The following is a 26,407-nucleotide window of genomic DNA, read 5'->3' on the forward strand; positions in this document are numbered from 1 at the left end:
CCTGGTTACACACCCATCATAGTTGCTGGAACTGTGCCTGGAATGGACAATGTGGGAAAAAACACTGATTTAGACTTTATACTCACTTTATAGCATAACAGGTATATCATCAGGTATCATCTGGTTATTGTTCAGCAGCATTAGCTTTTAGATTGTACCAGCAGCGCATCACACGCAACATCACAATCTAGCCAGCTAGGCCTCTTTCTCCTCAACACTTCCTTGAAGTGTTATGATTAAAGGTCCAATGCAGCTCTTTTTATCTCAACAACAAATAATTTCTAGGTAACAATTTAGTACCTTACTGTGATTGTTTTAAATTAAAATGGTACAAAAAAATATAAAGAAATAGATTCTAAACAAAGCAAGAATTTTGCTAGGACTGTCTGCGAGTGGTCTGAGTTGGGAGGGTGAAAACTAGCTGTTATTGCCAGAGGTTTGAAACTCTCTGTTAACTAATTTACTGCATGGTGATGTCACCATGGAAGACCAAAACTCCATCTCACCAAAACAGGCTGAAGTTTCTGGAGGTCTTTTCAAACAGCTCTTACACCAAATGGCCGTTGTCATAATTTTCACAATTTCACAGTATTATTCCAACCACATATTGTGAGAAATATAAAACACAGGAAATCCAGTTTTTGACTGCACTGGGCCTTTAATGTCTGTGCGACCCAATGATCATCTAGATGTCTGAGGGCCTTTGATTACACTTAACTCCACAATTTACGATGGAGTTGTGCTGCAACTAGTATGGGCGGACTGGAGCTTCGACGTCACATAAAATGTTTTTTATTTATTCAAGAAATACTGATTTCAGCACCCAAAGAATAGCTTTCATTTACACATGACATTGTTGCCACTCAACTGCATCGTAAATCGTGGAGTTGAGTTTAGTTGGCTAATTTCCCCCAGGGCAGACAGACTCTTCTAAAGGAGATCCAGAACTTCCTGTTCCTGTCGCTCAATCCTTTTAGATCCATGCCAACATCACAGGACGACGTATTAGCAGGCTGTCACACCCTATCCTCAGCTACAGTGTAAAATAATGTGATTAAGGAACTGAAACGACACCCTCTCATTGGACAAACAGAGAAATGGGCCGATGTTGCTTCGGGGAATCTTCGGTCATTACAAAGCCAATGATGAGAGTAACATAACACTGTGTCCCTAGTGCGCCAAAATTGTTTCTTATCCCCCTCTTCTCTCCTTAACAACTACCTATTGAGAGGACATGATTGGTGAAAGCAATATGGTGGATAGGTACCAGTCTCCACTCTAAACATTCATCTATCAGAACAGTGGCATGTGAAGGAGGCCATTTCAGAGTAATGGACCCACAGGTTGATTGCATCACCAGTATTTGGTTTTATCCTTCCCTGTGTATTGCCGTCATAAAGGTTACATAACACTGTCATAACACTGTCATTATAATGACATTGGGCTGACTGTGTCTGACCGTGTTGTGACCGTGTTTCCTCTTTTGATTCAGTTCCTAGGCCTCCATGTTCACAGTGAAGGAACAGACCACAGCCACTCAGAGGAGGTTCCAGACTACATCTATAAGATACTGGTGCTGATGGCTGGAATCTACTGCTTCTATCTCATGGAGACTATTTTCTCCATCATCACCATGCACCATGCTCCGCATCACCATGGGGTAAGTAGTGTCTATCCCCTGGGCTGTGTTTAGTAGGGCCCAATGTAGCAAAATGTTTTGCATCAAGAAACAAAAATCTGTGACGTTATTGGACAATTTCAGGTAGTACCTCCCAATTTCACTCTGTTTCGAAATGTTATCATCTTACTGAACCCCACTGTTCCGTCCGCTTACTGGTTCAGTGGATCCATGGTGAAAAAAAACCCACACGTATATTTGCAATAATCCTTTAATAAAGTGCAATGCTTCGGTCACAGAAATTAGTCAGGTCTTACTGGTTCCAAAATGTGATAATTGTTAGGTAATAACAGTAGATGCATGTTCTATGCTGTCTGCAATCAAAAGATATGATATTATGAGCACATTGTCTCATTGTGTCTCCAGGTGGAGTCTGAGCCCCATCACTGTGACCATGGTAAAGTCGTGGAGATGTACCTGCAGGACAAAAAGAACAAGCAGTCTGTATCGCAGACAGACCTGGTAGGTTCTGTACCAGTTATTCACAGACAGACCTGGTAGGTTCTGTACCAGTTATTCACAGACAGACCTGGTAGGTTCTTTTCCAGTTATTCACAGACACACCTGGTAGGTTCTGTACCAGTTATTCACAGACACACCTGGTAGGTTCTGTACCAGTTATTCACAGAGACCTGGTAGGTTGTGTGACAGTTATTCACAGGCAGACCTGGTAGGTTCTGTACCAGTTATTCACAGACACACCTGGTCGGTTCTGTACCAGTTATTCACAGACAGACCTGGTCGGTTCTGTACCAGTTATTCACAGACACACCTGGTAAGTTCTGTACCAGTTATTCACAGAGACCTGGTAGGTTATGTACTAGTTATTCACAGACAGACCTGGTAGGTTGTGTGACAGTTATTCACAGGCAGACTTGGTAGGTTGTAAACCCTCTAACCTCTCTCTTGGAGAACTGAGTCAGATATAGATCCATGACTGAAAAGCCAGTTTCATAGTAAGCCTATATTTTTACCTGGCACAGCATGTAGTCTTACGTCTCTACTATCCGTGTTCCTGAACACCTTGCCCCTCACTAACCCTTTCACTGCTTTAATTCAGGTCTTATTATTCTGTAATATTCTGATCCTGCTAGGTTGATAGCAATGACACAGAGAAAGCCTTTCCAGAACAAAACCAACACTCAAGAGGTAAGAAAGTCTTCTGGGTCTACTTACAACCTTTTCAAAAGACATTACATCTAATCAAAGTTTATTGGTCACTTGCACAGGAAAGCCTTTTTCTTTATATATTAATGTTTGGAAATATACACGCAATAAGAATATACAATATAGACTAAGAAATGTGTAAGTCGTGACATGACTGAGTAGCAAAGATGATAATAATAATAATACAAAAATAGGTCAAGGTTTGACGTTCAGGAAGTAGCTACAATGTCAAGCTGTCAAACTGTAAACTTACTGTGTGAGTGAAGTCTCAAGTCTAGTCAATGTTTACACACATTCAGTGTGACGAAGAGTAAGGTGCACAAGAGAGCTGTGTTCTTTTCTAATGAACAGTTTAAAAGGGATAAAACATTTTAGCTGCAGGTACAACCCAAATGTCCCCGTCATCGTTGTAAATTATAATACCATTTACCATGATACTTTAGAGACTGCTGCCCTACAGTACATAGTAATTGAACACTGGTCACTTGAATCATGTTTACCACTGTAATGTTTTATCCACTCCATATGTATATACTGTATTCTAGTCAAAACTCATCCTATATAACTACTGCTGTACACATATCTTCTGTTCATATACTGTCCATACTGTCTATATACACCATTATTTATGTATATATATATACAGTTGAAGTTGGAACTTTACATACACCTTAGCCAAATACATTTCAACTCAGTTTTTCACAATTGCTGACATTTAATCCTAGTAAAAATTCCCTGTCTTAGGTCAGTTAGCATCACCACTTCATTTAAGAATGTGAAATGTCAGAATAATAGTAGAGAGAATAATTTATTTCAGCTTTTATTTCTTTCATCACATTCCCAGTGGGTCAGAAGTTTACATACACTCAATTAGTATTTGGTAGCATTTCCTTTAAATTGTTAACTTTGGTCAAATGTTTCTTGATGCCTTCCGCAAGCTTCCCACAATAAGTTGGGTGAATTTGGGCCCATTCCTCCTGATAGAGCTGGTGTAACTGAGTCAGGTTCGTAGGCCTCCTTGCTCGCACACGCTTTCAGTTCTGCCCACAAACTTTCAATAGGATTGAGGTCAGGGCTTTGTGATGGCCACTCCAATACCTTGACTTTGTTGTCCTTAAACCATTTTTCCACAACTTTGGAAATATGCTTGGGGTCATTGTCCCTTTGGAAGACCCATTTGCAACCAAGATTTAACTTCATCACGGATGTCTTGAGATGTTGCTTCAATATATCCACATATTTTCCTCCTCATTATGACATCTATTTTGTGAAGTGCACCAGTCCCTCCTGCAGCAAAGCACCCCCACAGCATGATGCTCCCACCCCCGTGCTTCACGGTGTTCTTCCGCTTGCAAGTCCCCCCCTTTTTCCTCCAAGCATAACGATGGTCATTATGGCCAAACAGTTCAATTTTCGTTTTATCAGACCACAGGACATTTCTCCAAAAAGTACGATCTTTGTCCCTATCTGCAGTTGCCATCCGTAGTCTGGCTTTTTTATGGCGGTTTTGGAGCAGTGGCTTCTTCCTTGCTGAGCGGTCTTTCAGGTTATGTCGATATAGGACTATGGATATAGATACTTTTGTACCTGTTTCCTCCAGCATCTTCACAAGATCCGTTGCTGTTGTTCTGGGATTGATTTGCACTTTTCGCACCAAAGTACGCTGTTTTTCATGGTTTGGACTAGGCCCCTTAGTTCCAATGAAGGGAAATCTGTGTGGAAGAACTTGACTGCGCAGAGCCCTGACCTCAACCCCATTGAACACATTTGGGATGAACTGGAACGCTGTCTGTGAGCCAGGCTTAATCGCCCAACATCAGTGCTCGTCTTCACTAATGCTCTTGTTGCTGAATGGAAGCAAGTCCCCACAGCTATGTTCTAATATCTAGTGGAAATCCTTCCCAGAAGAGTGGAGGCTGTTATAGCAGCAAAGGGGGACCAACTCTATATTAATGCCCTTGATTTTGAAATTAGATATTCGACGAGCAGGTATCCACATACAGTACTTTTGGTCATGTAGTCATACAGTATATTCTGTATTTACAAATATATATATACAATTATTAACAATTTGCTGCATTTTGAATGGACTTATTTAGACAACTGAGCCTCTCTCTGAGTTTCCCTTCTGTCTCTCCCCTCCACTAGAACAGCGTCTGCTACCCTACATGGTTACCATAGGGGACGGGATACATAACTTTGCCGATGGCCTGGCTATCGGTGCGGCCTTTTCTGTTTCCTGGAAGTCAGGTCTTGCCACGTCTCTGGCTGTGTTCTGTCATGAGCTGCCTCACGAACTGGGTGAGTGGAGCACCGACTGATATATATATATATAATATATTCTAATACTTTATTGTTTGAAATGAAAGATAATCTTCTGAAATCAAACAAATTGAACTCTATATATATTTAGTTTGATTTGTTTGATTTCAGAAGATTATCTTTCATTTCAAACAATAAAGTATTAGAATAGATTAATAGCAATAGATGAAAGGTAGATGATTAGCAGATACACAGTTTAGCCATTTGGCTCTGTTTCTAATTCACACAATCTTTCCAATGACATCAATCTAAGACTGACATTTGATCACCAGTGTCATCCCTTTATACCCCTCCTTTCTCCTTTCTTTACATCACCCAGGTGACTTCGCTATCCTGCTGCACAGCGGGGTGTCAGTGAAGAAGGCCTTGATGCTGAACGTGGCCAGTGCCCTCACATCCTTCATCGGTCTCTACATTGCCCTCACCATCTCTACTGACCTGGCTACCAAGCAGTGGATCGCTGCCATCACCTCTGGTCTCTTCCTATACGTGGGTCTGGCTGATATGGTTAGTATGCTAGTTTTACCACATTCTCAAACAGGATAGGAGGAATAGCTTCTTGGTGGTTCTTTTCAAATGAGAATCTGTCGCACGAATAGTTCAATTGCTTTGACTTGGGCCTTTAGCATCTCCTGGCCATGTGATCTGACCAGGAAGAACTCTGAGTTATGACACAGTTGCTCCTATTCCTTTCAGAAATGCCTAATTTCCTCTATAAATATGATATATTTTGAACAATGAGTTAAATGCATTTGATTGTCTTAATCCTCATCCCCCAGCTCCCCACCATGGTCCATGTGGACAACCGTAGGCCCTGGCTCATGTTCCTGCTGCAGAACGTAGGACTGCTGTCTGGCTGGGGCATCCTGCTCCTCCTCTCTCTATATGAGGATACAATTGGCTTCTAGAGCCTCCCAGTCCTAACACTGTACAGGACAATACAATTACAAATGACACTATGTAGGCTATGCTATATTTCATCTGTTTTACTGGATCTGTAACACACTTGGTATTTCTATATGATACAACGTTTCCTGACATGACCTTTCTAGATGTTATACACAGTATGAGCATACAGGCTAGTTCTGGTGTATCTTATGCATCTAACACATAGAAGTATAATCTGTTGGTGTTCTGTGTGGACACATCCTGCCGTAGGTGCTAATGTTACTATTTGAAGGGATATCATCTGAATGTGATTAGTTCAAACTAATTTATACAACCTATATTTATAATGGGACTCACAGGTCCTCAGGCTACTTCCTCTCTAATTGTCACACCTTTTGTATTAACCTCATGTACAGTTTCTTCAGAAAGTATTCACACCCCTTGACTTTTTCCACATTTTGTTGAGTTAACGCCTGAATTGAAAATGGATTCAAATTAGATCTTGTGTCACTGGCTTATAAAAAATACCCCATCATGTCAAAGGGGAATTATGTTTTTAGAAATGTTTACAAATTAATTAAAAATTAAAAGCTGAAATATCTTGAGTCAATAAGTAGTCAACCCCTTTGTTATGTCAAACCTAAATAAGTTCAGGAGTAGAAATGTTCTTAACAAGTCACATAATAAGTTGCATGGACTCACTCTGTGTGCAATAACAGTGTTTAACATCATTTTTTAATGACTACCTCATCTCTGTACCCCACACATACAATGAATTATCTGTAAGGTCCTTCAGTCGAGCAGTGAATTTATTGCAATGAATTTCAACCACAAAGAACAGGGATTTTTTCCAATGCCTCGCAAAGAAGGGCACCTATTGATAGATGGGTAAAAATGAAAAAAGCAGACATTTAATATTTTTTGAGCATGGTGAAGTTATTAATTACACTTTGGATGATGTATCAATACACCCAGTCACTACAAAGATACAGGCGTCCTTCCTAGTTGCCAGAGAGGAACGACACCACTCAGGGATTTCACCATGAGGCCAATGGTAACTTTAAAACCGTTACAATGGCTGTGACAGGAGAAAACTGATGGATCAACAACATTGTAGTTACTCCACAATAGTAACCTAATTGACAGAGTTAAAATAAGGAAGCCTGTACAGAATACAAATATTCCAAAACATGCATCTTATTTGCAACAAGACACTAAAGTAAAACTGCAAAAAATGTGGCAGAGTGAGGAACTTTATGTCCTGAAGACAAAGTGTTGTGTTTGGGGAAAATCCAACAAAACAAATCACGAAGTAACACTCTTCATATTTTGAAGCATGGTGGTAGCTGCATCATGTTATATGTATGCTTGTCATCGGTAGAGGACTAGGGAGTGTTTTATGATAAAAAGAAACAGAATGGAGCTAAGCACATGCAAATCCTAGAAGAAAACCAGGTTCAGTCTGACAAATTCACCTTTCAGCAGGACAATAACCTTAAACACAAGGCCAAATCTACACTGGATGTGCTTACCAAGATGACATTGAAAGTTCCTGAGTGGTCTAGTTACAGTTTTGACTTAAATCAGCTTGAACATCAAATCAAATATTTCTGTGAAATGCTGAATACAACAGGTGTAGACCTTACCGTGAAATGCTTTACTTACAAGCCCTTAACCAACAATGCTGTTCAATAAATAGAGTTAAGATAATATTTACGAAATAAACTAAAGTAAAAAAATAAAGTAACACAAGAAAATTCCATAACAATAACGAGGCTATATACAGGGGATACCGATACCGAGTCAATATGTGGGGGTACAGGTTAGTCGAGGTATTTTGTATAGTGACTATTCATAGATAATAAACAGCAGTGTAAGAAGAGAGGGGTCCTGGATGGTCCTGGATGGCAGGAAACTTGGCCCCAGTGATCTACTGAGCCGTACGCACTACCCTCTGTAGCGCCTTACAGTCAGATGCCGAGCAGTTGACATACCAGGCGGTGATGCAACTGGTCAGGATGTCCTCGATGATGCAGCTGTAGAACCTTTTGAGGTTCTGGGGACCCATACTAAATATTTTCAGTCTCCTGAGGGGGAAAAGGTGTTGTCGTGCCCTCTTCACGACTGTCTTGGTGTGTTTGGACCATGATAGTTTGTTGGTGGACACCAAGGAACCTGAAACTCTCGACCCGTTCCACTTTAGCCCCAAACAGGGGGCCTGTTCTGACCTTTTCTTATGGTCCACGATCAGCTCCTTTGTCTTGCTCACATTGAGGGAGAGTTTGTTGTCCTGGCACCACACTGCCAGGTCTCTGACCTCCTTTCTATAGGCCGTCTCATCATTGTCGGTGATCAGACTGTTGTGTCGTCAGTAAACTTAATGATGGTGTTGGAGATGTATTTGTCAACGCAGTCGTGGGTGAACACAGAGTACAGGAGGGGACCGAGCACTCACCCCTGAGAGGCCCCAGTGTTGGGGATCAGTGCGGCAGATGTGTTGTTGCCTACCCTTACCACCTGGGGGCGGCCCGTCAGGAAGTCCAGGATTCAGTTGCAGAGGGAGGGGTTTAGTCCCAGGGTCCTTAGGTTAGTGATGAGTTTTGTGGGTACTATGGTGTTGAATGCTGAGCTGTAGTCAATAAACAGCATTGTCACATAGGTGATCCTTTTGTCCAGGTGGGAAAGTGCAGTGTGGAGTGCGATTGATATTGCGTTATCTGTGGATCTGTTGGGGCGGTATACAAATTGGAGTGTGTCTAGGGTTTCCGGCATGATGGTGTTGATGTGAGCCATGACCAGCCTTTCAAAAATCTATAGCAAGACTTAAAAATGGTTGTGTAGCAATGATCAACAACCAACTTGACAGAGCTGGAAGAATTTACAAATATTTTAGAATCCAGATGTGCAAAACTCTTAGACTTACCCAGAAAGACTCACACCTGTAGTTGCTGCCAAAGGTGATTCTGACATGTATTGACTCAGGGGTGTGAATACTTGTGTACTGTACATGAGATATTTCTGTATTTCGTTTTTAATAAATGTACAAACATTTCTAAAAACATGCTTCCACTTTGTCATTAGGAGGTATTGTGTGTGGATGGGTGAGAAAATAAATACATGTAATCCTTTACGAATTCAGGCTGTAACACCACAACATGAGGAACAAGTCAAGGGGTATGGATACTTTCTGATGCTACTGTACGTGGCAGTGTGCACTGTAGGTAGATGCTGTTTGAATTGGTGATCTTCTGAAGTGTGAAGTTGATGCAAGTGTACACAGTGTTTATGAATGTGAGAATGTGACAGGGTTATGGTGAGTTGAAGATAAGATTTCAATGTTAAGTTTATAGTCCATTGAGGCTTTTTTTTAAAGACTTGATTGAGGAAAAATTATGAAGTAGCTTATAGGTGGTGTATGTGTTCAAATGGACCACTGGAGGGAGCTCTGAGACTCATAATATTATGTATTTCCTGTTGCCTTGAATGTGGCCACAGACACATGGCCACATTAGAGGAGAGATACTGTATGTCAGCATAGGACGTCTTTCCACAGCAATGATAGATAAGTCGCATTACCTTCAAATTATAAGGTTCTATCTAAAAAAAGATGACTCTAAGATAATTGGCTTTAAAGTACCAACCCCCCCCCCCCATTGGCTTGAATGGTGTGAGCAATTTAAAAAAATATTTTATTATTTTTAACTTAACACGAATTGGTGTATTTAAAGTAGTATATTGGTAGAGAACATTTTGCAGAACAAGGCTACAACAATTACTACATTTTGACAAAATGCAGATAGAACCTTAATAATTCAAAGCTTTCACAAATGTCAACCATGATTCTCAGAATATAGTCTTGTAAAATAATGAGGTAAATTGATGTCCTTCATATTTTCTAAGATGAGTGAAGTTTTTTTTTCAGTGAAGTTATTTTTTGACAAAAAATATTTACGCCTTCCTTGTCAGTTCACTACAGTCACAGCTTAACAGTAACTTTAATTGAACAGGTTGTTAGAATATTTATGATTTACCACCTATTATAATTTGCCTGTTTTGCAACTGCTGATGACATAGGCAAAGAAATACTGCAGAGCATTTCAAACTGTCAGGCTATTCATAAACTCCTCCCTGTCAAATATTCTCCATGTCCAACCTTATGAAAGCAGCATCATAATATGACCATGATGTGACAATTCTGTAGAAAACAAGGTTGATACAATTGTCATCTTTACAACTACAAATAGCTAGAAATAGACAATGTACCCATTCAGAATCAAACTGGAGATACCTTATAATGCCTGCTATTGTGGTGCTAAACTGCATGGAGAACCTTCAGAATCACAGAAACCCCGAGCTAGATTGTAAATACAGAGCTAGCGTCCCAAATGGCCCATAGGGCTCTGCTCAAAAAATAGTGCACTATATACTATAATAGGGTGCCATTTGAGACACACACATGGTCTATCAGGAATCTGATTCGTTACTTATCGTCCTCTTGCGGGGGTGAAGCTTCTGTGTGAGCCAATAGGATGGCAGCGTAATCTTAGCTATGTTAAGAACCATTGTGGTAAGCCTGCCAGTCTTCTTTAGAAAGCATCAATTAATTTATTCATAGACACAGAGGCATGCTTAGCTCTGCAGGATAGAATGCATGTGTCATTGTTTGTTGTAGGAAAAGCGGAAAAGAGCCAATAACTTTGGTTTCGGTGCCAGATACAGAGGAATATGGTAGGCATCGGACAAAAGGTGTGACATGCCAGGAGGTTCCTCAGATACAAAGATAAAGAAGCTGAACTATCATGTGAAGAATCTATTTATACATTATGCAAATGTTTTGTTATTCATACTTTTAGCAGAACTTAAGGTCTTGGATGTTGTAATGTTTTGATGTCAACAGGTAAAGAGCTAATAGAGCTAATCTACATTCTGTTGCTCAAAAACAGTTACATTTTGTACTTTTCTTTTTAAAATTTTTCATTTGCACTGTACCTTGGTGAGATTGCCTTTGCAAGATCCCTATCATTTTGTAATCATCATAAAATTGTAACATTTCATGTGTTTGACATGTGTGACATGGAACACTAGTGTCATTCACTGTTGAAGTAGGAGAGTGACATAAATGGCTTTCTAATCTAATCCATGGCCTGTTCTCCCCTCATTCCCATTCAGCTCTAGCTGTCTGTGTGGTTAATGATATTCCCATTAGGTGCCCTGTGGGACCCTATAGTGGGTTGAGGAGGGCTGGGGAGGACTGCTCCTGCTGCTCCCACATGGGGACACCCTTTGTGTCTGGATAGACGACACACACTGAGGATGTTAACACCATCCTCTGCCTAACACCCTCCCCAATATACACACACACACACACACACACACACACACACACACACACACACACACACACACACACACACATAAATCCTTCAGTGTCTCAGTTTCACTCCTTTTTCATTCTTTCTTACCAATTTACTGACAAACAAGCACATATGCTGTCATGTGCGTACACGCACACACAGACACACACACACACACACACACAGAGACACACGCACACCATTACTGTGACAGCAATCACAAATGAAGCGTTAAATGAAGAAACAGATCGCCGTGTTCTCAGGGGAGTGGGGCTCCACTCCCTATTCAAAGGGAATGTGTGGCTGAGACCAAAGAGTCATTAGCTTCACAAAGACAGACAGATCGACAGACAGACAGACCCTCCTATTCGCCTCACCACTTCACTAGCCAATTAAAGGTTAGCCCTCCACAAAAGAGCATCCATCGGGGGAGAGAGACGCAGCCCCAGTAACACCGGCCTTGATAGGACACCACTGATCTATGGTTACATCCCAAATGGCACCCTATTCCCTATGAAGTGCACTATTTTTGACCAGGACCTTACGGGGCTCTGGTCAGAACTAATACACTATAAAGGGAATATAATGCCATTTGAGACGCCGCCTATCTGTCCTCTCTGGATGGCCAAAACAACCCAGAGAAAAAGGCTTCACTCCACAGCCCCCTGCCTGGTCCAGACCCCTGCAGCTTGTTTGGTTTCTCCAGCTAAATGCTTCCTGTGTGTAGCGTTTTTTTTCAGCCTCTCGTGGATATTTGAGATTGAGAAGAGCCCTGCAGTAACTGTACTACTGCAGCTCCCAGACTGCTCCATGCCCAGTAGTTTTTTGTGTGAGTGTCAGAGGCTCTTTGTCAACATTCCACTCTTGTTTGTTTCTTTATCTTTTTAAGGCTTGAGCAGAGCACCTTGTGAGAGAGGGAGCAAGAGAGACAGAGAGAGATGGAGATGGAGACGGGGCAAGATGGAACAAGATGGTGCCGACAGACATGGTCGCCCTGTTCCTAGTGCCTAACAAACTTTGCCATATATATTTTTTTGTGTTATTTCTTACATTATTTGCTCAGAACATTTCTTGCAATATTAGCTAGTCTGGAAATACATTTAGGATATTAGATCAGTAGTCACTCACCAGCATTTAAAAAAAATAATACTTTCCTGAATTGGTTCCTTTGTTCTTATCCCCGAGGCATTTTCACTCATCCCAAGGGCTGCTCCAATACGCTGCCAACGGAGAAGAGGATTATCGAGTGGACTTGTAGCATCCACCGCTTCCGAGTATCCCTGGACAATAAAGTATACGAGCTCAGGGTGAGGATTTCTTTCCAGAGAGACATCAGGGACTGTAACATACTCTGTTTCACAGAATCATGGCTCTCTCCGGATATACTGTCCCTGTCCATACAACCAGCGGGGTTCTCCTTACATCGCACAAACAGGAAGAAATAAATCTCTGGGAAAAAGAAAGACAGAGGTGTATGCTTCACCATGAACTGGGGGCGGCAGGTAGCCTAGTGGTTAGAGCGTTGGACTATTAACCGAAAACCGCTGCAAGATCAAATCCCCAAACTGACAAGGTAAAAATCTGTCGTTCTGCCCCTGAACAAGGCAGTTAACCCACTGTTTCTAGGCCGTCATTGAAAATAATAATTTGTTCTTAACTGACTTGCCTAGTTAAATAAAGGTAAAACAAAATAAAACAACTACTCATGGTGTGATTGTGGTAATGTACAAGAACTCAAGTCCTTTTGTTCTCCCGATTTGGAATACCTCACTATCAAATGCCTACCGCATTACCTCCCGAGAGAATTCTCTTTGGTCATTGTCACAGCCGTGTATAGTCCCCCTCAAGCCAACACTGCGACTGCTCTGGACTTTGTGAAAACTGGAAACCGCATATGCTGAGATCACGTTTATTGTAGCTCAGGACTTTAATACCCATCTGGACAAGAGGAATACCTATGTAGGAGTGCTGTTCATCGACTACAGCTCAGCCTTCAATACCATAGTGCCCTCCAAGCTCATCATTAAGCTCTGGGCCCTGGGTCTGAACCCCGCATTGTGCAACTGGGTCCTGGACTTCCTGACAGGTCGTCCCCATGTGGTGAGAGTAGGCAACAACTGCTCTTCAACATGGGGGCCCCACAAGGGTGCATGGCGATGTGTTGATAAAACTTTGGTAGAGTTTTCTTCAGATTTGCTTTATCAATGTCAATAAAATGACATCCACTGGGCAGCAGTGGAGAGCGTGAAAAGCGTTAAGTTCCTCCGCGTGCATATCACTGATAACCTGAAATGGTACGTCCACACAGACAGTGTGGTGAAGAAGGTGCAACAGCACCTCTTTAACCTCAGGAGACTGAAGAAATTCGGTTTGGCCCCTAAGACACTCACAAACTTCTACAGATGCACCGTTGAGAGCATCCTGTCGGTCTGTATCACCGCCTGGTATGGCAACTACAACGTCCGCAACTGCAGTGCTCTCCAGAGGGTGGTGCGGTCAGCCCAATACATCACAAGGGGCACACTGCCTTCCCTCCAGGACATCTACAGCACATCTACAGCACACAGGAAGGCCATGAAGATCATTAAGGACCTCCGTCACCCGAGCCAGGGCCTGTTCACCCTGCTGCCATCTAGAAGGCGGAGACAGTACAGGTGCATCATAGCTGGGACCGAGAGACTGAGAAAGAGCTTCTATGTCTTGGCCATCATTAACAGTCAGTCACCAGACTCACCACTAACCCGCGTCCACCCAATACCCTGCCCTGAACTTTAGTCACTGTTGCTAGCCGGCTACCTCCGGGTACTCAACCCTGCACCTTAGAGACTGTTGCCGTATAGTCATGGTCACTAATAATGTTTACATGCTGTTTTACCCACTTCATATGTGTATACTTTATTCTAGTCAAGGCCTATCCTATATAAGTACTGCTGTACATACCTTGTCTATTCATATAGTGCCCGAATTGTCTATACACAGCATCATATACATATATATTTACATCGAGTTTATATATTTACACTGAGCAGGCAGGTGGTGGCTGGCCATTAGGAGTCAGTCTGAGTCATTTTAGCTGTTAAACGACTAGTCACACACTCAAATTAATCTCCTGGGTCAGAAAACTTCCTCCACAGCAGCTCCCCCATAATTTTACTAATCCAGCTAGGATTATCGGTACTGCCTGGGGGACGGGGGAAAGAAACTATCCTGCTCTGTGTGTGTGCGTCCTTGTTGTGTATGTCTATGTGCGTGCTTGTGCCTGTGTGTGTGCGTGTGTGTGCATGTGCCCAGCTCTGAGGCCTAGTGACAGCTATGGGAAAGCAGGACAGGACAGCCCCGGGGCAAGAGTCTGGATGAGGGGGATTTACTCTCTCACAGTCTCACATTCTGAGATTACAATGTGTCAATCTGTGATTGGCAGTTAGGGTTGGGAGACTTGTCTCAGGGCCTTGCTCGCCCCCTGTCCTGTCACTATGAATTCTCCAATTAGCTCACCTCTGTCTGATGCTAAATGACCGAAAAGTTTGGTTCTTTGATGATCAAGTTCAAGTGTAAACAGAGTCTAGTAATGACAGTATTCCAGTTGTGGGTATGTGTGAAGTAGACTTCTCTTAGATGTGACGCTTCATGCTTTGCCCAGCTAAGCAAAACCCGCACACTCCATCCAATTTATTTCTCACTTGAACGGACTTCAAAACCCATGTTCCTGTTCCCTGTTCCACAACATTGTCTCATATTATAAACCACGCTGCTGGGAAGTATAAGCATATCTAAATCATCAATCTAATCCCCATACAGCCAAAACACACGGGCTCCCCATAACTCAATGTAGCCTGTCTCCTTAGCACAAGATTTATGCCTAGTAGCGTTACGATGATAAGTTTTATAGCTGGAGCAGGTATTGTGGTCCTCATCAGTTGAGTGGATGATGAATATGTGGCGGTGAGAGATAGTGCTGTGATTCTGGGTAGAGACAGTGTGTGTGTTCATGTGTGTGTGTGCGCGCACGTGTGTGCTTGTCCGTTTGCGTGTGCGTGTGTAGCGTGATGCTGGGTAGAAGACTGTGTGTGTGTGTGTGTTGCTGAGGCTGATGATGCTAACACAAGAAGATGAATGCCCTGCCTGGTGAACAGTGGGCCTGAACAGTGCCAAAGCCGTTTCCTCCTTAAGGCTGTGTCGTCCTCGCTTTGATCACTAACACTGGCAGCAACGCAACAGTATTCTCCATTGACTCTGTCAAGAGTCAAGGACCTTTTAGGTTTGGTAGTAAATGATGATCTGAGAAGTTGACTTGGTGGGCTTGCTTCAGTAGTGTACAGTGTTTATAATGCAGTGATTCACATAGCCTCATTGTGATACGGATGGTGGTCGTCTCTCTGGATCATTCTGTCAATAGCCTCCACAGAGTGTACAGAGTTGATGGGAAGAGCTGTTGCATACTCAAGGTTAAATTAGCCGTTGTTGAACATGGTCTTCAAAGTGAAGGTAAGACATTTGATTAAATATATCCTTTCGTTTACCATCTGATTCCAAAGTTTTTATCTCAGTATAAGACGTTATAGTGATACAGTGAACGGCAGCTCTGGCCCTGGCACGTTGCCATGGTGACAGTGGGCAGGCGGGATTCCGCTGCTGTGTTCCTTCGTTTGGTTTCCCCTGGGGCCAGCCGTGGGACCCTGGACATCTGCCCCCCCTCATTCCACCCCTGGTCGGCGTGGTGTTCCTAATCCCTGAGCTGAGACTAAACCACACACATGCACACAAACATACACACTGCCGTCACCACCCAATTCTGCCCCTACCCCCCACACTGTCCTGGCTGCACACTGACCTGCTTTCCCTCCATCACTCCCTCCCTCCCTCCTTCTTTCCCTCCATCACTCCCTCCCTCCCTCCTTCTTTCCCTCCATCACTCCCTCCCTCCCTCCTTCTTTCCCTCCATCACTCCCTCCCTCCCTCCTTCTTTCCCTCCATCACTCCCTCCCTCCCTCCTTCTTTCCCTCCATCACTCCCTCCCTCCCTCCTTCTTTCCCTCCATCACTCCCTCCCTCCCTCCTTCTTTCCCTCCATCACTCCCTCCCTCCCTCCCTCCTTCTTTCCCTCCATCACTCCCTCCCTCCCTCCCTCCTTCTTTCCCTCCATCACTCCCTCCCTCCCTCCTTCTTTCCCTCCATCACTCCCTCCCTCCCTCCTTCTTTCCCTCCATCACTCCCTCCCTCCCTCCTTCTTTCCCTCCATCACTCCCTCCTTCTTTCCCTCCATCACTCCCTCCTTCTTTCCCTCCATCACTCCCTCCCTCCCTCCTTCTTTCCCTCCATCACTCCCTCCCTCCCTCCTTCTTTCCCTCCATCACTCCCTCCCTCCCTCCTTCTTTCCCTCCATCACTCCCTCCCTCCCTCCTTCTTTCCCTCCATCACTCCCTCCCTCCCTCCTTCTTTCCCTCCATCACTCCCTCCCTCCCTCCTTCTTTCCCTCCATCACTCCCTCCTTCTTTCCCTCCATCACTCCCTCCTTCTTTCCCTCCATCACTCCCTCCCTCCCTCCTTCTTTCCCTCCATCACTCCCTCCTTCTTTTCCTCCATCACTCCCTCCTTCTTTCCCTCCATCACTCCCTCCCTCCGTCCTTCTTTCCCTCCATCACTCCCTTCCTCCCTCTTTCTTTCCCTCCATCACTCCCTCCCTCCCTCCCTCCCTCCTCCTTTCCCTCCATCACTCTCTCTCCCTTTCTCCAGTCGCTCTCTGTTTTGTCAGCTTCCAGATGAACCTGTAGCCCCACTCAACAGAGATTCATCAAGTTCCTCACAACACACACACACACACACACACACTTACTCAATCACATACCAACTAAAGTCCATCTTCTATTTGAAATACATGGATGCTTAAGACTGGACAGATTAAAAGTGTGTTTTGGTGTCCTCAGATTTCAAAGTGGGTATGGTTAAGGAAAATGTCTCATTGGTGGCATTAGTGGCAGATCCTTTATCCAACTGGGAGAGTTTTCAGATGATACTGCCACCTTGGATGCATCTGCACTGGACGACCCTCCATGTATTCACTTCTTACTCCGTTATATTTCCTATGCTGATGTTTCCATTACGAAAATAACGTGTGACGGCTAATCCATTTAGCCGTTTAAAAAGTGTTTTTCCTCTTTCTATTTTTCAAGAGCATGGCCAAGTAGAAAAGCAGTGTCCTTGTCTCCAAGCGCTAGTTGGGCTGATTGAAGCTGGGACTCCCGCTGTGCTTTCACATGAAGTTGCTACCTCCGGAAATAAATAAAAAACACTGGTAATCTCTGAAGACCGTTCTCAACACACATCCTAAAGATGGGTACTCGGGAGAACTTTTCTTAGATCAGATCCTCCTGTAGCCCTATCCCTCCGCCCCCCAATGCTGTTCTCCACTTCTCTTTGTTATTTGGGAGCCGGCTCAGCTGTTCAGCTGTTGGCTGTGAAGGCCTCTGTGAGTGTCTTTGAAGGAGTGAGAGGGCCGATAAGCCTAGAAAAGCTGTAAAGAGTGATTAAGATAATTAACAGCAGCTCTGTCTCACATGTCAGAACAGAAGGGAGAGGTGGTCGTGAGTTAAGATGGAGGGATGGAGGGATGGAGGGGGGGCAAGGACTGTCCTCACCAGCTGGGAGGAACATCAACCTCTCTCTCCCTTCGTCTTCCTCCATCAAACACCTTTTCACTCCTCTGTAATCATTCTCTCTCTCCCTCTAATACGTCTGTCTCCTCCCTCCCTCCCTCCCTCCCTCCCTCCCTCCCTCCCTCCCTCCCTCCCTCCCTCCCTCCCCCTCCCTCCCTCCCTCCCTCCCTCCCTCCCTCCCTCCCTCCCTCTGTCTCTCTCTCTGTCTCTCTCTCTGTCTCTCTCTCTGTCTCTCTCTCTCTGTCTCTCTCTGTCTCTCTCTCTCTCTCCCTCTCTCTGTCTCTCTCTTTCTCTCTGTGCCTCTCTCTCTCTTCCTAACACAGATAATGTTCCTGATATGACTACTGTGAGACGTTCGCCCCCCAGCCACAGCTAAGTGACCTATGATTTAGAGGGCCATGCCCAGTTCCCTCTCTGCATGTCACTCACCCACCAACATTGTTCTACCTAACCACCTCAGCTGTCTCTCACCTCCCATTAATGGTCACATGTGGCCAGCCTTATCAGGCAGATGGGAGGTGATGGACATGGGCTGATGAGATGAGGGATGGAGGGTTTGTGGGGAGAGGGATGGAGACTTGGAAAGGTGGAGTAGTATATGAGTGAAGGAGACCTATATACTAGGTGTGTCAGAGGAAGGCCCAAAAAATGGTCAAAGACTCCAATCACCCAGGTCATAGACTGTTCTCTCTCTCCTACCGAAAAGGAAGCAGAACCAGAATGTTAAGTCTTGGACCAAACGGCTCTTTAACAGCTTCTACCCCAGCTTCTAAGCCATATGACTGCAGAACAATTAATCAAATGGCCACCTTAACTATTTACATTGACCCCCCCCCCCCCTTAGTTTTTCCACTGCTGCTACACGCTGTTTATTATCTATGCATAGTCACTTAACAAATGACCGGTACCCCTGTATATAGCCATACAGCCTCATTATTGTTATGTTATTTTTTTGTGTTACTTTTTGAATTTATAGATTTTTTTATTGTTGTTAATTTAGTAAATATTTTCTTAGCTCTATTTCTTGAATTGCATTGTTGGTTAAGGGCTTGTAAGTACACATTTCATGGTGAGGTCTACTCCACCTGCTGTATTCGGCACGTGACAAATCAAATTAGATTTGATGTTGGTAGACCATCGCCCTGCCAAGCTGTTTGTCCCCTGGCCTTGTATGCTAAACAGGAACCTCCCATGAGGTCCATTGTTATGTGAAGGATCACCACAATTGCATTGGATATCATCCACTAATTACACACTACAGTTCAAAAGTTTGGGGTCACTTAGAAATGTCCTTGTTTTTGAAAGAAAATAGTTTTCTTTGTCCATTAAAATAACACCAAATTAATCAGAAAATACAGTGTAGACATTGTTAATGTTGTAAATGACTATTGTAGCTGTAAATGGCAGATTTTTTAAATAGAATATCTACATAGGCGTACAGAGGCCCATTATCAGCAACCATCACTCCTGTGTTCCAATGGCACGTTGTGTTAGCTAATCCAAGTTTATCATTTTAAAAGACTAATTGATCATTAGAAACCCTTTTGCAATTATGTTAGCACAGCTGAAAAATGTTATTCTGATTAAAGAAGCAATAAAACTGACCTTCTTTTAAACTAGTTGGGTATCTGGAGCATCAGCATTTGTGGGTTCGATTACAGGCTCAAAATGGCCAGAAACAAATAACTTTCTTCTGAAACTCGTCAATCTATTCTTGTTCTGAGAAATGAAGGCTATTCCATGCGAGAAATTGCCAAGAAACTGAAGATCTCGTACAACGCTGTGTACTACTCCCTTCACAGAACAGCGCAAATTGGCCCTAACCAGAATAGAAAGAGTAGTGGGAGGCCCCGGTGCACAACTGAGCAAGAGAACAAGTACATTAGAGTGTCTAGTTTGAGAAACAGAGTCCACAACTGGAAACTTCATGAAATAGTACCCTCAAAACACCAGTTTCAACGTGAACAGGGAAGAGGCGACTCCGGGATGGTGGCCTTCTAGGCAGAGTTGCAAAGAAAAAGCCATATCTCAGACTGGCCAATAAAAATAAAAGATTAAGATGTGCAAAAGAACACAGACACTGGACAGAGGAAGATTGGAATAAGTGTTATGGACATATTAATCTAAGTTTGAGGTGTTTGGATCACAAAGTAGAACATTTGTGAGACACAGAAAAAATGAAAAGATGCTGAAGGGGTGCTTGACACCATCTGTCAAGTATGGTGGAGGCAATGTGATGGTATGGGGGTGCTTTAGTGGTGGTAAAGTGGGAGAATTTTACAGGGTAAAAGGGATCTTGAAGAAGGAAGACTATCACTTTAGGACAAAATTATTATTTCAATTAAAAATCATTCTTTATAACCTTGTCAATGTCTTGACTATATTTCCTATTCATTTTGCAACTAATTTCATGTATGTTTTCATGGAAAACAAGGAAAGTGACCACAGATATTTGAACAGTAGTGTACGGAGCCTTGCAAAAGTATTCATTCCCCTTGGCGTTTTTCCTATTTTGTTGCGTCACAACCTGTAATTTAAATTTATTTTTATTTGGATTTCATGTAATGGACATACACAAAATAGTCCCAATTGGTGAAGTGAATTGAAAAAAATTACTTGTTTCAAAAAAAAAAAAAAAAGTTTTTTAAGTGGCGCATGCATATGTATTCACCCCCTTTGCTATGATGCCCCTATATAGGATCTGGTCCAATCAATTACCTTCAGAAGTCACATAATGTCACGAGTCCGACTGAGGGTGGTTTCCCTTCCCGGTCGGGTGGCGCTCGGCTGTCGTCGTCACCGGCCTATTAGCTGCCACTGATTGTCTTTTCTCCCCCTTTTTATGAATTTATTTGCAAATTATGGTGGAAATTAAGTATTTGGTCAATAACAAAAGTTTATCTCAATACTTTGTTAAATAACCTTTGTTGGCAATGACAGAGGTCAAACGTTTTCTGTAAGTCTTCACAAGGTTTTCACACACTGTTGCTGGTATTTTGGCCCATTCCTCCATGCAGATCTCCTCTAGAGCAGTGATGTTTTGGGGCTGTTGCTGGGCAACACGGACTTTCAACTCCCTCCAAAGATTTTCTATGGGGTTGAGTTCTGGAGACTGGCTAGGCCACTCCAGGACCTTGAAATGCTTCTTACGAAGCCACTCCGTTGCCCGGTTGGTGTGTTTGGGATCATTGTCATGCTGAAAGACCCAGCCACGTTTCATCTTCAATGTCCTTGCTGATGGAAGGAGGTTTTCACTCAAAATCTCATGATACATGGCCCCATTCATTCATTCCTTTATACGGATCAGTCGTCCTGGTCCCTTTGCAGAAAAACAGTCCCAAAGCATTTTTTTCTCAACCATCTACACGCAATACCCCATAATGTCAAAGTGATACATTTTTTTGTTGTTGAAATGTTAGCAAATATATACTTTACATAAATATTCAATACATGTTAGAATCACCTTTGGGAGTGATTACAGCTGTGAGTCTTTCTGGGTAAGTCTCTAAGAGCTTTGCACACCTGGGTAATACAATATTTGCCCATTATTATTTTCAAAATTCTTCAATCTCTGTCAAATTGGTTGTTGATCATCATGTAGACAACCATTTACAAGTCTTGCCATATATTTTAAAGTAGAATTAAAGCAAAATTGTAACTCGTCCACTCAGGAACATTCACTGTCTTCTTGATAAGGATGGTTGGTTAGTATTGTGGAGTTACGATAATGTTGTTGATCCATCCCCAGTTTTCTTCTATCACAGCCATTAAACATTGTAACTGTTTTAAAGTCACCATTCGTCTCATGGTGAAATCCATGAGTGGTTTCCTTCCTCTCTGGCAACTGAGTTATGAAGGAAGCATGTATCTTTGTAGTGGCTGGGTGTATTGATACACCATCCAAAGTGTAATCAATAACTTCACCAGGCTCAAAGGGATATTCAATGTTTGCTTCTTCTTCTTTTTTTACCCATCAGCCAATAGATGCCCTTCTTTGCGAGGCATTGGAAAGCCTCCTGGGCTTTGTGTTTGAATCTGTGTTTGAAATTCACTTCTCGACTGAGGGTCAATCTTTTCCTTTGCCTGCTTAAAGGGAATACTATTTCCTAATGTGTCAACAACAACAAAAATATTCATCCAGATTCAAATTTCACTCATGTTGTTCAAAGAAGGTGAGCACCACCTCTGTGTTGAATACAATGAGGTCAAAGTGACTGCTAGAGCTCTTCAGAGGCGCTGAGTAGAGTGCTGGAGAAGTAGGTGCCATTTTGTCCTACATGCTTCAGGGCTAGGTCAGAGAGCTAATTAAACCTGTTATGATAGGTAATATGCACCGCTTCACAAATATTACATAGGAGGGGAAAAAGAGAGGGGGAAGGAAAGGTGAGGGTGTTTTTCAGCCAGCTCCTTATCTGTTAAATGTGTATTGGACGTTAATTGGGATTCACTGGCCGTTAATAGAGCTTTGATTAACAAGAAATCAGCCCTCATTTCTATATGTAATTAAACGCTACTTGAACCACTTAATCGCAAGTGTCCTCAAATAGTTTTCTGGTGGCGGTGGGGTAAGTCTAAAACCCATGCTCCTAAGGGACAGGGCAGTTCAGTGTGGTAAGCGGTTGAGCTTGCGTCAGATTCCACAGATGACTGGGTACATGTTCATCCACAGTAATTGTCCCTTGGTTCATCCGGAAAAGTCAATTTGGAAAACTGCTTTTGTTTTCATCCAAGGTGAACTTGGCTTCCAAGTAGGAATGTCCTTGGTTATGGGAGCTAAATTACAGAGTGAAGAATGCTGTGTATGCTTTCTTTGTAGAGACGCAGTGTGAAGCAGCTTTATGGAGATGAAGGGCCAGAGATACAACCTCTGTTGTTTGGGATAGAAGCAGTAAAATAATAGAATAATCTTGTTTAATGACATATTCATTAAGGCGTAATCACATAACCGTTCATGTGTAATAACATATTCATTAAGGAGTAATAACATAACCATTCATGTGTAATAACATATTCATTAAGGAGTAATAACATAACCATTCATGTGTAATAACATATTAAGGAGTACTAACATAACCATTAATGTGTAATAACATATTCATTAAGGAGTTCTAACATAACCATTCATGTGTAATAACATATTCATTAAGGAGTACTAACATAACCATACATGTGTAATAACATATTCATTAAGGAGTACTAACATAACCATTCATGTGTAATAACATATTCATTAAGGAGTACTAACATAACCATTCATGTGTAATAACATATTCATTAAGGAGTACTAACATAACCATTCATGTTAACATATTCATTAAGGAGTACTAACATAACCATTCATGTTAACATATTCATTAAGGAGTACTAACATAACCATTCATGTTAACATATTCATTAAGGAGTACTAACAACCATTCATGTGTAATAACATATTCATTAAGGAGTACTAACAACCATTCATGTGTAATAACATATTCATTAAGGGGTACTAACATAACCATTCATGTGTAATAACATATTCATTAAGGAGTACTAACATAACCATTCATGTTAACATATTCATTAAGGAGTACTAACAACCATTCATGTGTAATAACATATTCATTAAGGAGTACCAACATAACCATTCATGTGTGATAACATATTCATTAAGGAGTACTAACATAACCATTCATGTGTGATAACATATTCATTAAGGAGTACTAACATAACCATTCATGTGTAATAACATATTAAGGAGTACTAACATAACCATTCATGTGTGATAACATATTAAGGAGTACTAACATAACCATTCATGTGTGATAACATATTAAGGAGTACTAACATAACCATTCATGTGTGATAACATATTAAGGAGTACTAACATAACCATTCATGTGTGATAACATATTAAGGAGTACTAACATAATTATTCATGTTTAATAACATATTCATTAAGGCGTAATAACATAAGTATTAATGTTTAATATCATATTCATTAACGTGTAATAACATAACCAGTCATGTTTAATAACCCATCCATTAATGTTTAATAACATATTCATTAAGGTGTAATAACATAACCATTAATGTTTAATAACATATCCATTAGCGTGTAATAACATAACCAGTCATGTTTAATAACCCATCCATTAATGTTTAATAACATATTCATTAAGGTGTAATAACATAACCATTAATGTTTAATAACCTATTCATTAAGGAGTACTAACATAACCATTAATGTTTAATAACCTATTCATTAAGGAGTACTAACATAACCATTAATGTTTAATAACCTATTCATTAAGGAGTACTAACATAACCATTCATGTGTAATAACATATTCATTAAGGAGTTCTAACAACCATTCATGTTTAATAACATATTCATTAAGGAGTTCTAACAACCATTCATGTTTAATAACCTATTCATTAAGGAGTTCTAACAACCATTCATGTTTAATAACCTATTCATTAAGGTGTAATAACAGAACAAATCATGTTTAATAACCCATTCATTAATGTTTAACCTATTCATTAAGGTGTAATAACAGAACAAATCATGTTTACTAATCCATTCATTAATGTTTAATAACATATTCATCAAGGTGTAATAACGTAACCATGAATGTGTAATAACATAAATTATGGCGTCAAAACACAATCATGAATGTGCAATAACATATTCACTAAGGTGTAATGTTTTTAAAAATGTGTTTTATTGATTTATTTTTTACCTTTATTTAACTATGCAAGTCAGTTAAGAACAAATTCTTATTTACAATAACAGCCTACCTGGGCCAAACCCGGACAACGCAGGTCCAATTGTACGCCGCCCTATGGGACTCCCAATCACGGCCAGATATGTTGCAGCCTGGATAACATAACAAGTCATGTTTAATAACATATTTATTAAGACATAATAACAGAAACGTTCATGTTTAATTACATATTCATTGAGGTTTAAGAACAGAAACATTCATGTTTAATAACATATTGATTAAGGTGTAATAACGTAACCATTAATATGTATCTGAAGAGGTGGTCTATGTCTTTGAATGTGTTTATAGTTTGAGATATTACATGTGCCGGTAAAGTACTAGATATGCAATCAGAACCATAAGCCGTAAACAGTAATAGTTCTGCTCTATAAAATACTTCAGGGCCACGCTCACACATCCACTGGCTGCTTTCCTTCGTTGGAGAGGACAAGAAGAAAAGATCTATAATTACCCCAGTGCCATATGGTCAGTGTGTGTGGAAATATTTACTCCTATTTTCCTTTTTTTTCCTGTTAAGAGAATGTCTTTGTTACTGGATGCCAGCATGTGCTGTCAGGCCTCGTCAGTGCACTCGTCAGTGCTTCCTTCTTCAGACCACCATCCAGCTCCTATCTTTTAATTGGCGTCTGTGCTGCGGTCATTACTGCAATTAGCGTCTGTGTGTGTGTCTGCCTCAGGTACCTACATGGAGGAGCACACACACACACACACACACACACACACACACACACACACATACACACAGGCAAGCATGTAGACAAGCATGCACCCACACACACGCACAAACACACACACACACCAGCCAGCAGGACCTCCTTGGGCCCAGCAGATGCTTTTGGCCTCATTGGAGTATTCCCATTAACTTCATTATCTAACTCTTCACGTGTTATGTGTAATGGTAGAGTCTGACAATCTGGCTGGGTCGTGGTGTTTGGGAGGTTTATGTGTAATGGTAGAGTCTGACACTGTCTGGGTTGTGGTGTCTGGGAGGTTTATGTGTAATGGTAGAGTCTGACAATCTGGCTGGGTCGTGGTGTTTGAGAGGTTTATGTGTAATGGTAGAGTCTGACACTCTATCTGGGTCGTGGTGTCTGGGAGGTTTATGTGTAATGGTAGAGTCTGACTCTGTCTGGGTTGTGGTGTCTGGGAGGTTTATGTGTGATGGTAGAGTCTGACACTGTCTGGGTTGTGGTGTCTGGGAGGTTTATGTGTAATGGTAGAGTCTGACTCTGTCTGGGTTGTGGTGTCTGGGAGGTTTATGTGTAATGGTAGAGTCTGATACTCTGTCTGGGTCGTGGTGTCTGGTAGGTTAATGTGTAATGGTAGAGTCTGACACTGTCTGTGTTGTGGTGTCTGGGAGGTTTATGTGTAATGGTAGAGTCTGACACTCTGGCTGGGTTGTGGTGTCTGGGAGGTTTATGTGTAATGGTAGAGTCTGACTCTGTCTGGGTTGTGGTGTCTGGGAGTTTTATGTGTACCGGTAGAGTCTGACACTCTATCTGGGTTGTGGTGTCTGAGAGGTTTATGTGTAATGGTAGAGTCTGACACTGTCTGGGTTGTGGTGTCTGGGAGGTTTATGT

At 42.0% G+C, this 26,407-nt stretch overlaps 1 protein-coding gene across 3 annotated transcripts in view; it reads left to right on the forward strand.

The window, feature by feature from the left end:
• Window positions 1-11,185, forward strand: part of LOC135549687 (zinc transporter ZIP4-like) — a 32,257-nt gene extending 21,072 nt beyond the window's left edge. For all 3 annotated transcript variants that reach the window (XM_064979893.1, XM_064979892.1, XM_064979891.1), the window contains 6 exons: window positions 1,493-1,660; window positions 2,045-2,140; window positions 2,773-2,827; window positions 4,994-5,146; window positions 5,487-5,674; window positions 5,947-11,185. In XM_064979893.1, coding sequence (XP_064835965.1) covers window positions 1,493-1,660; window positions 2,045-2,140; window positions 2,773-2,827; window positions 4,994-5,146; window positions 5,487-5,674; window positions 5,947-6,075 — 789 coding nt within the window. In that variant the 3' untranslated portion in view covers window positions 6,076-11,185. The remainder of the gene's footprint in view (window positions 1-1,492; window positions 1,661-2,044; window positions 2,141-2,772; window positions 2,828-4,993; window positions 5,147-5,486; window positions 5,675-5,946) is intronic.
• Window positions 11,186-26,407: the final 15,222 nt, after the last annotated feature.

Source organism: Oncorhynchus masou, chromosome 12 (genome assembly GCF_036934945.1).
Source record: "Oncorhynchus masou masou isolate Uvic2021 chromosome 12, UVic_Omas_1.1, whole genome shotgun sequence".
Taxonomy (NCBI): Eukaryota; Metazoa; Chordata; class Actinopteri; order Salmoniformes; family Salmonidae; genus Oncorhynchus; species Oncorhynchus masou.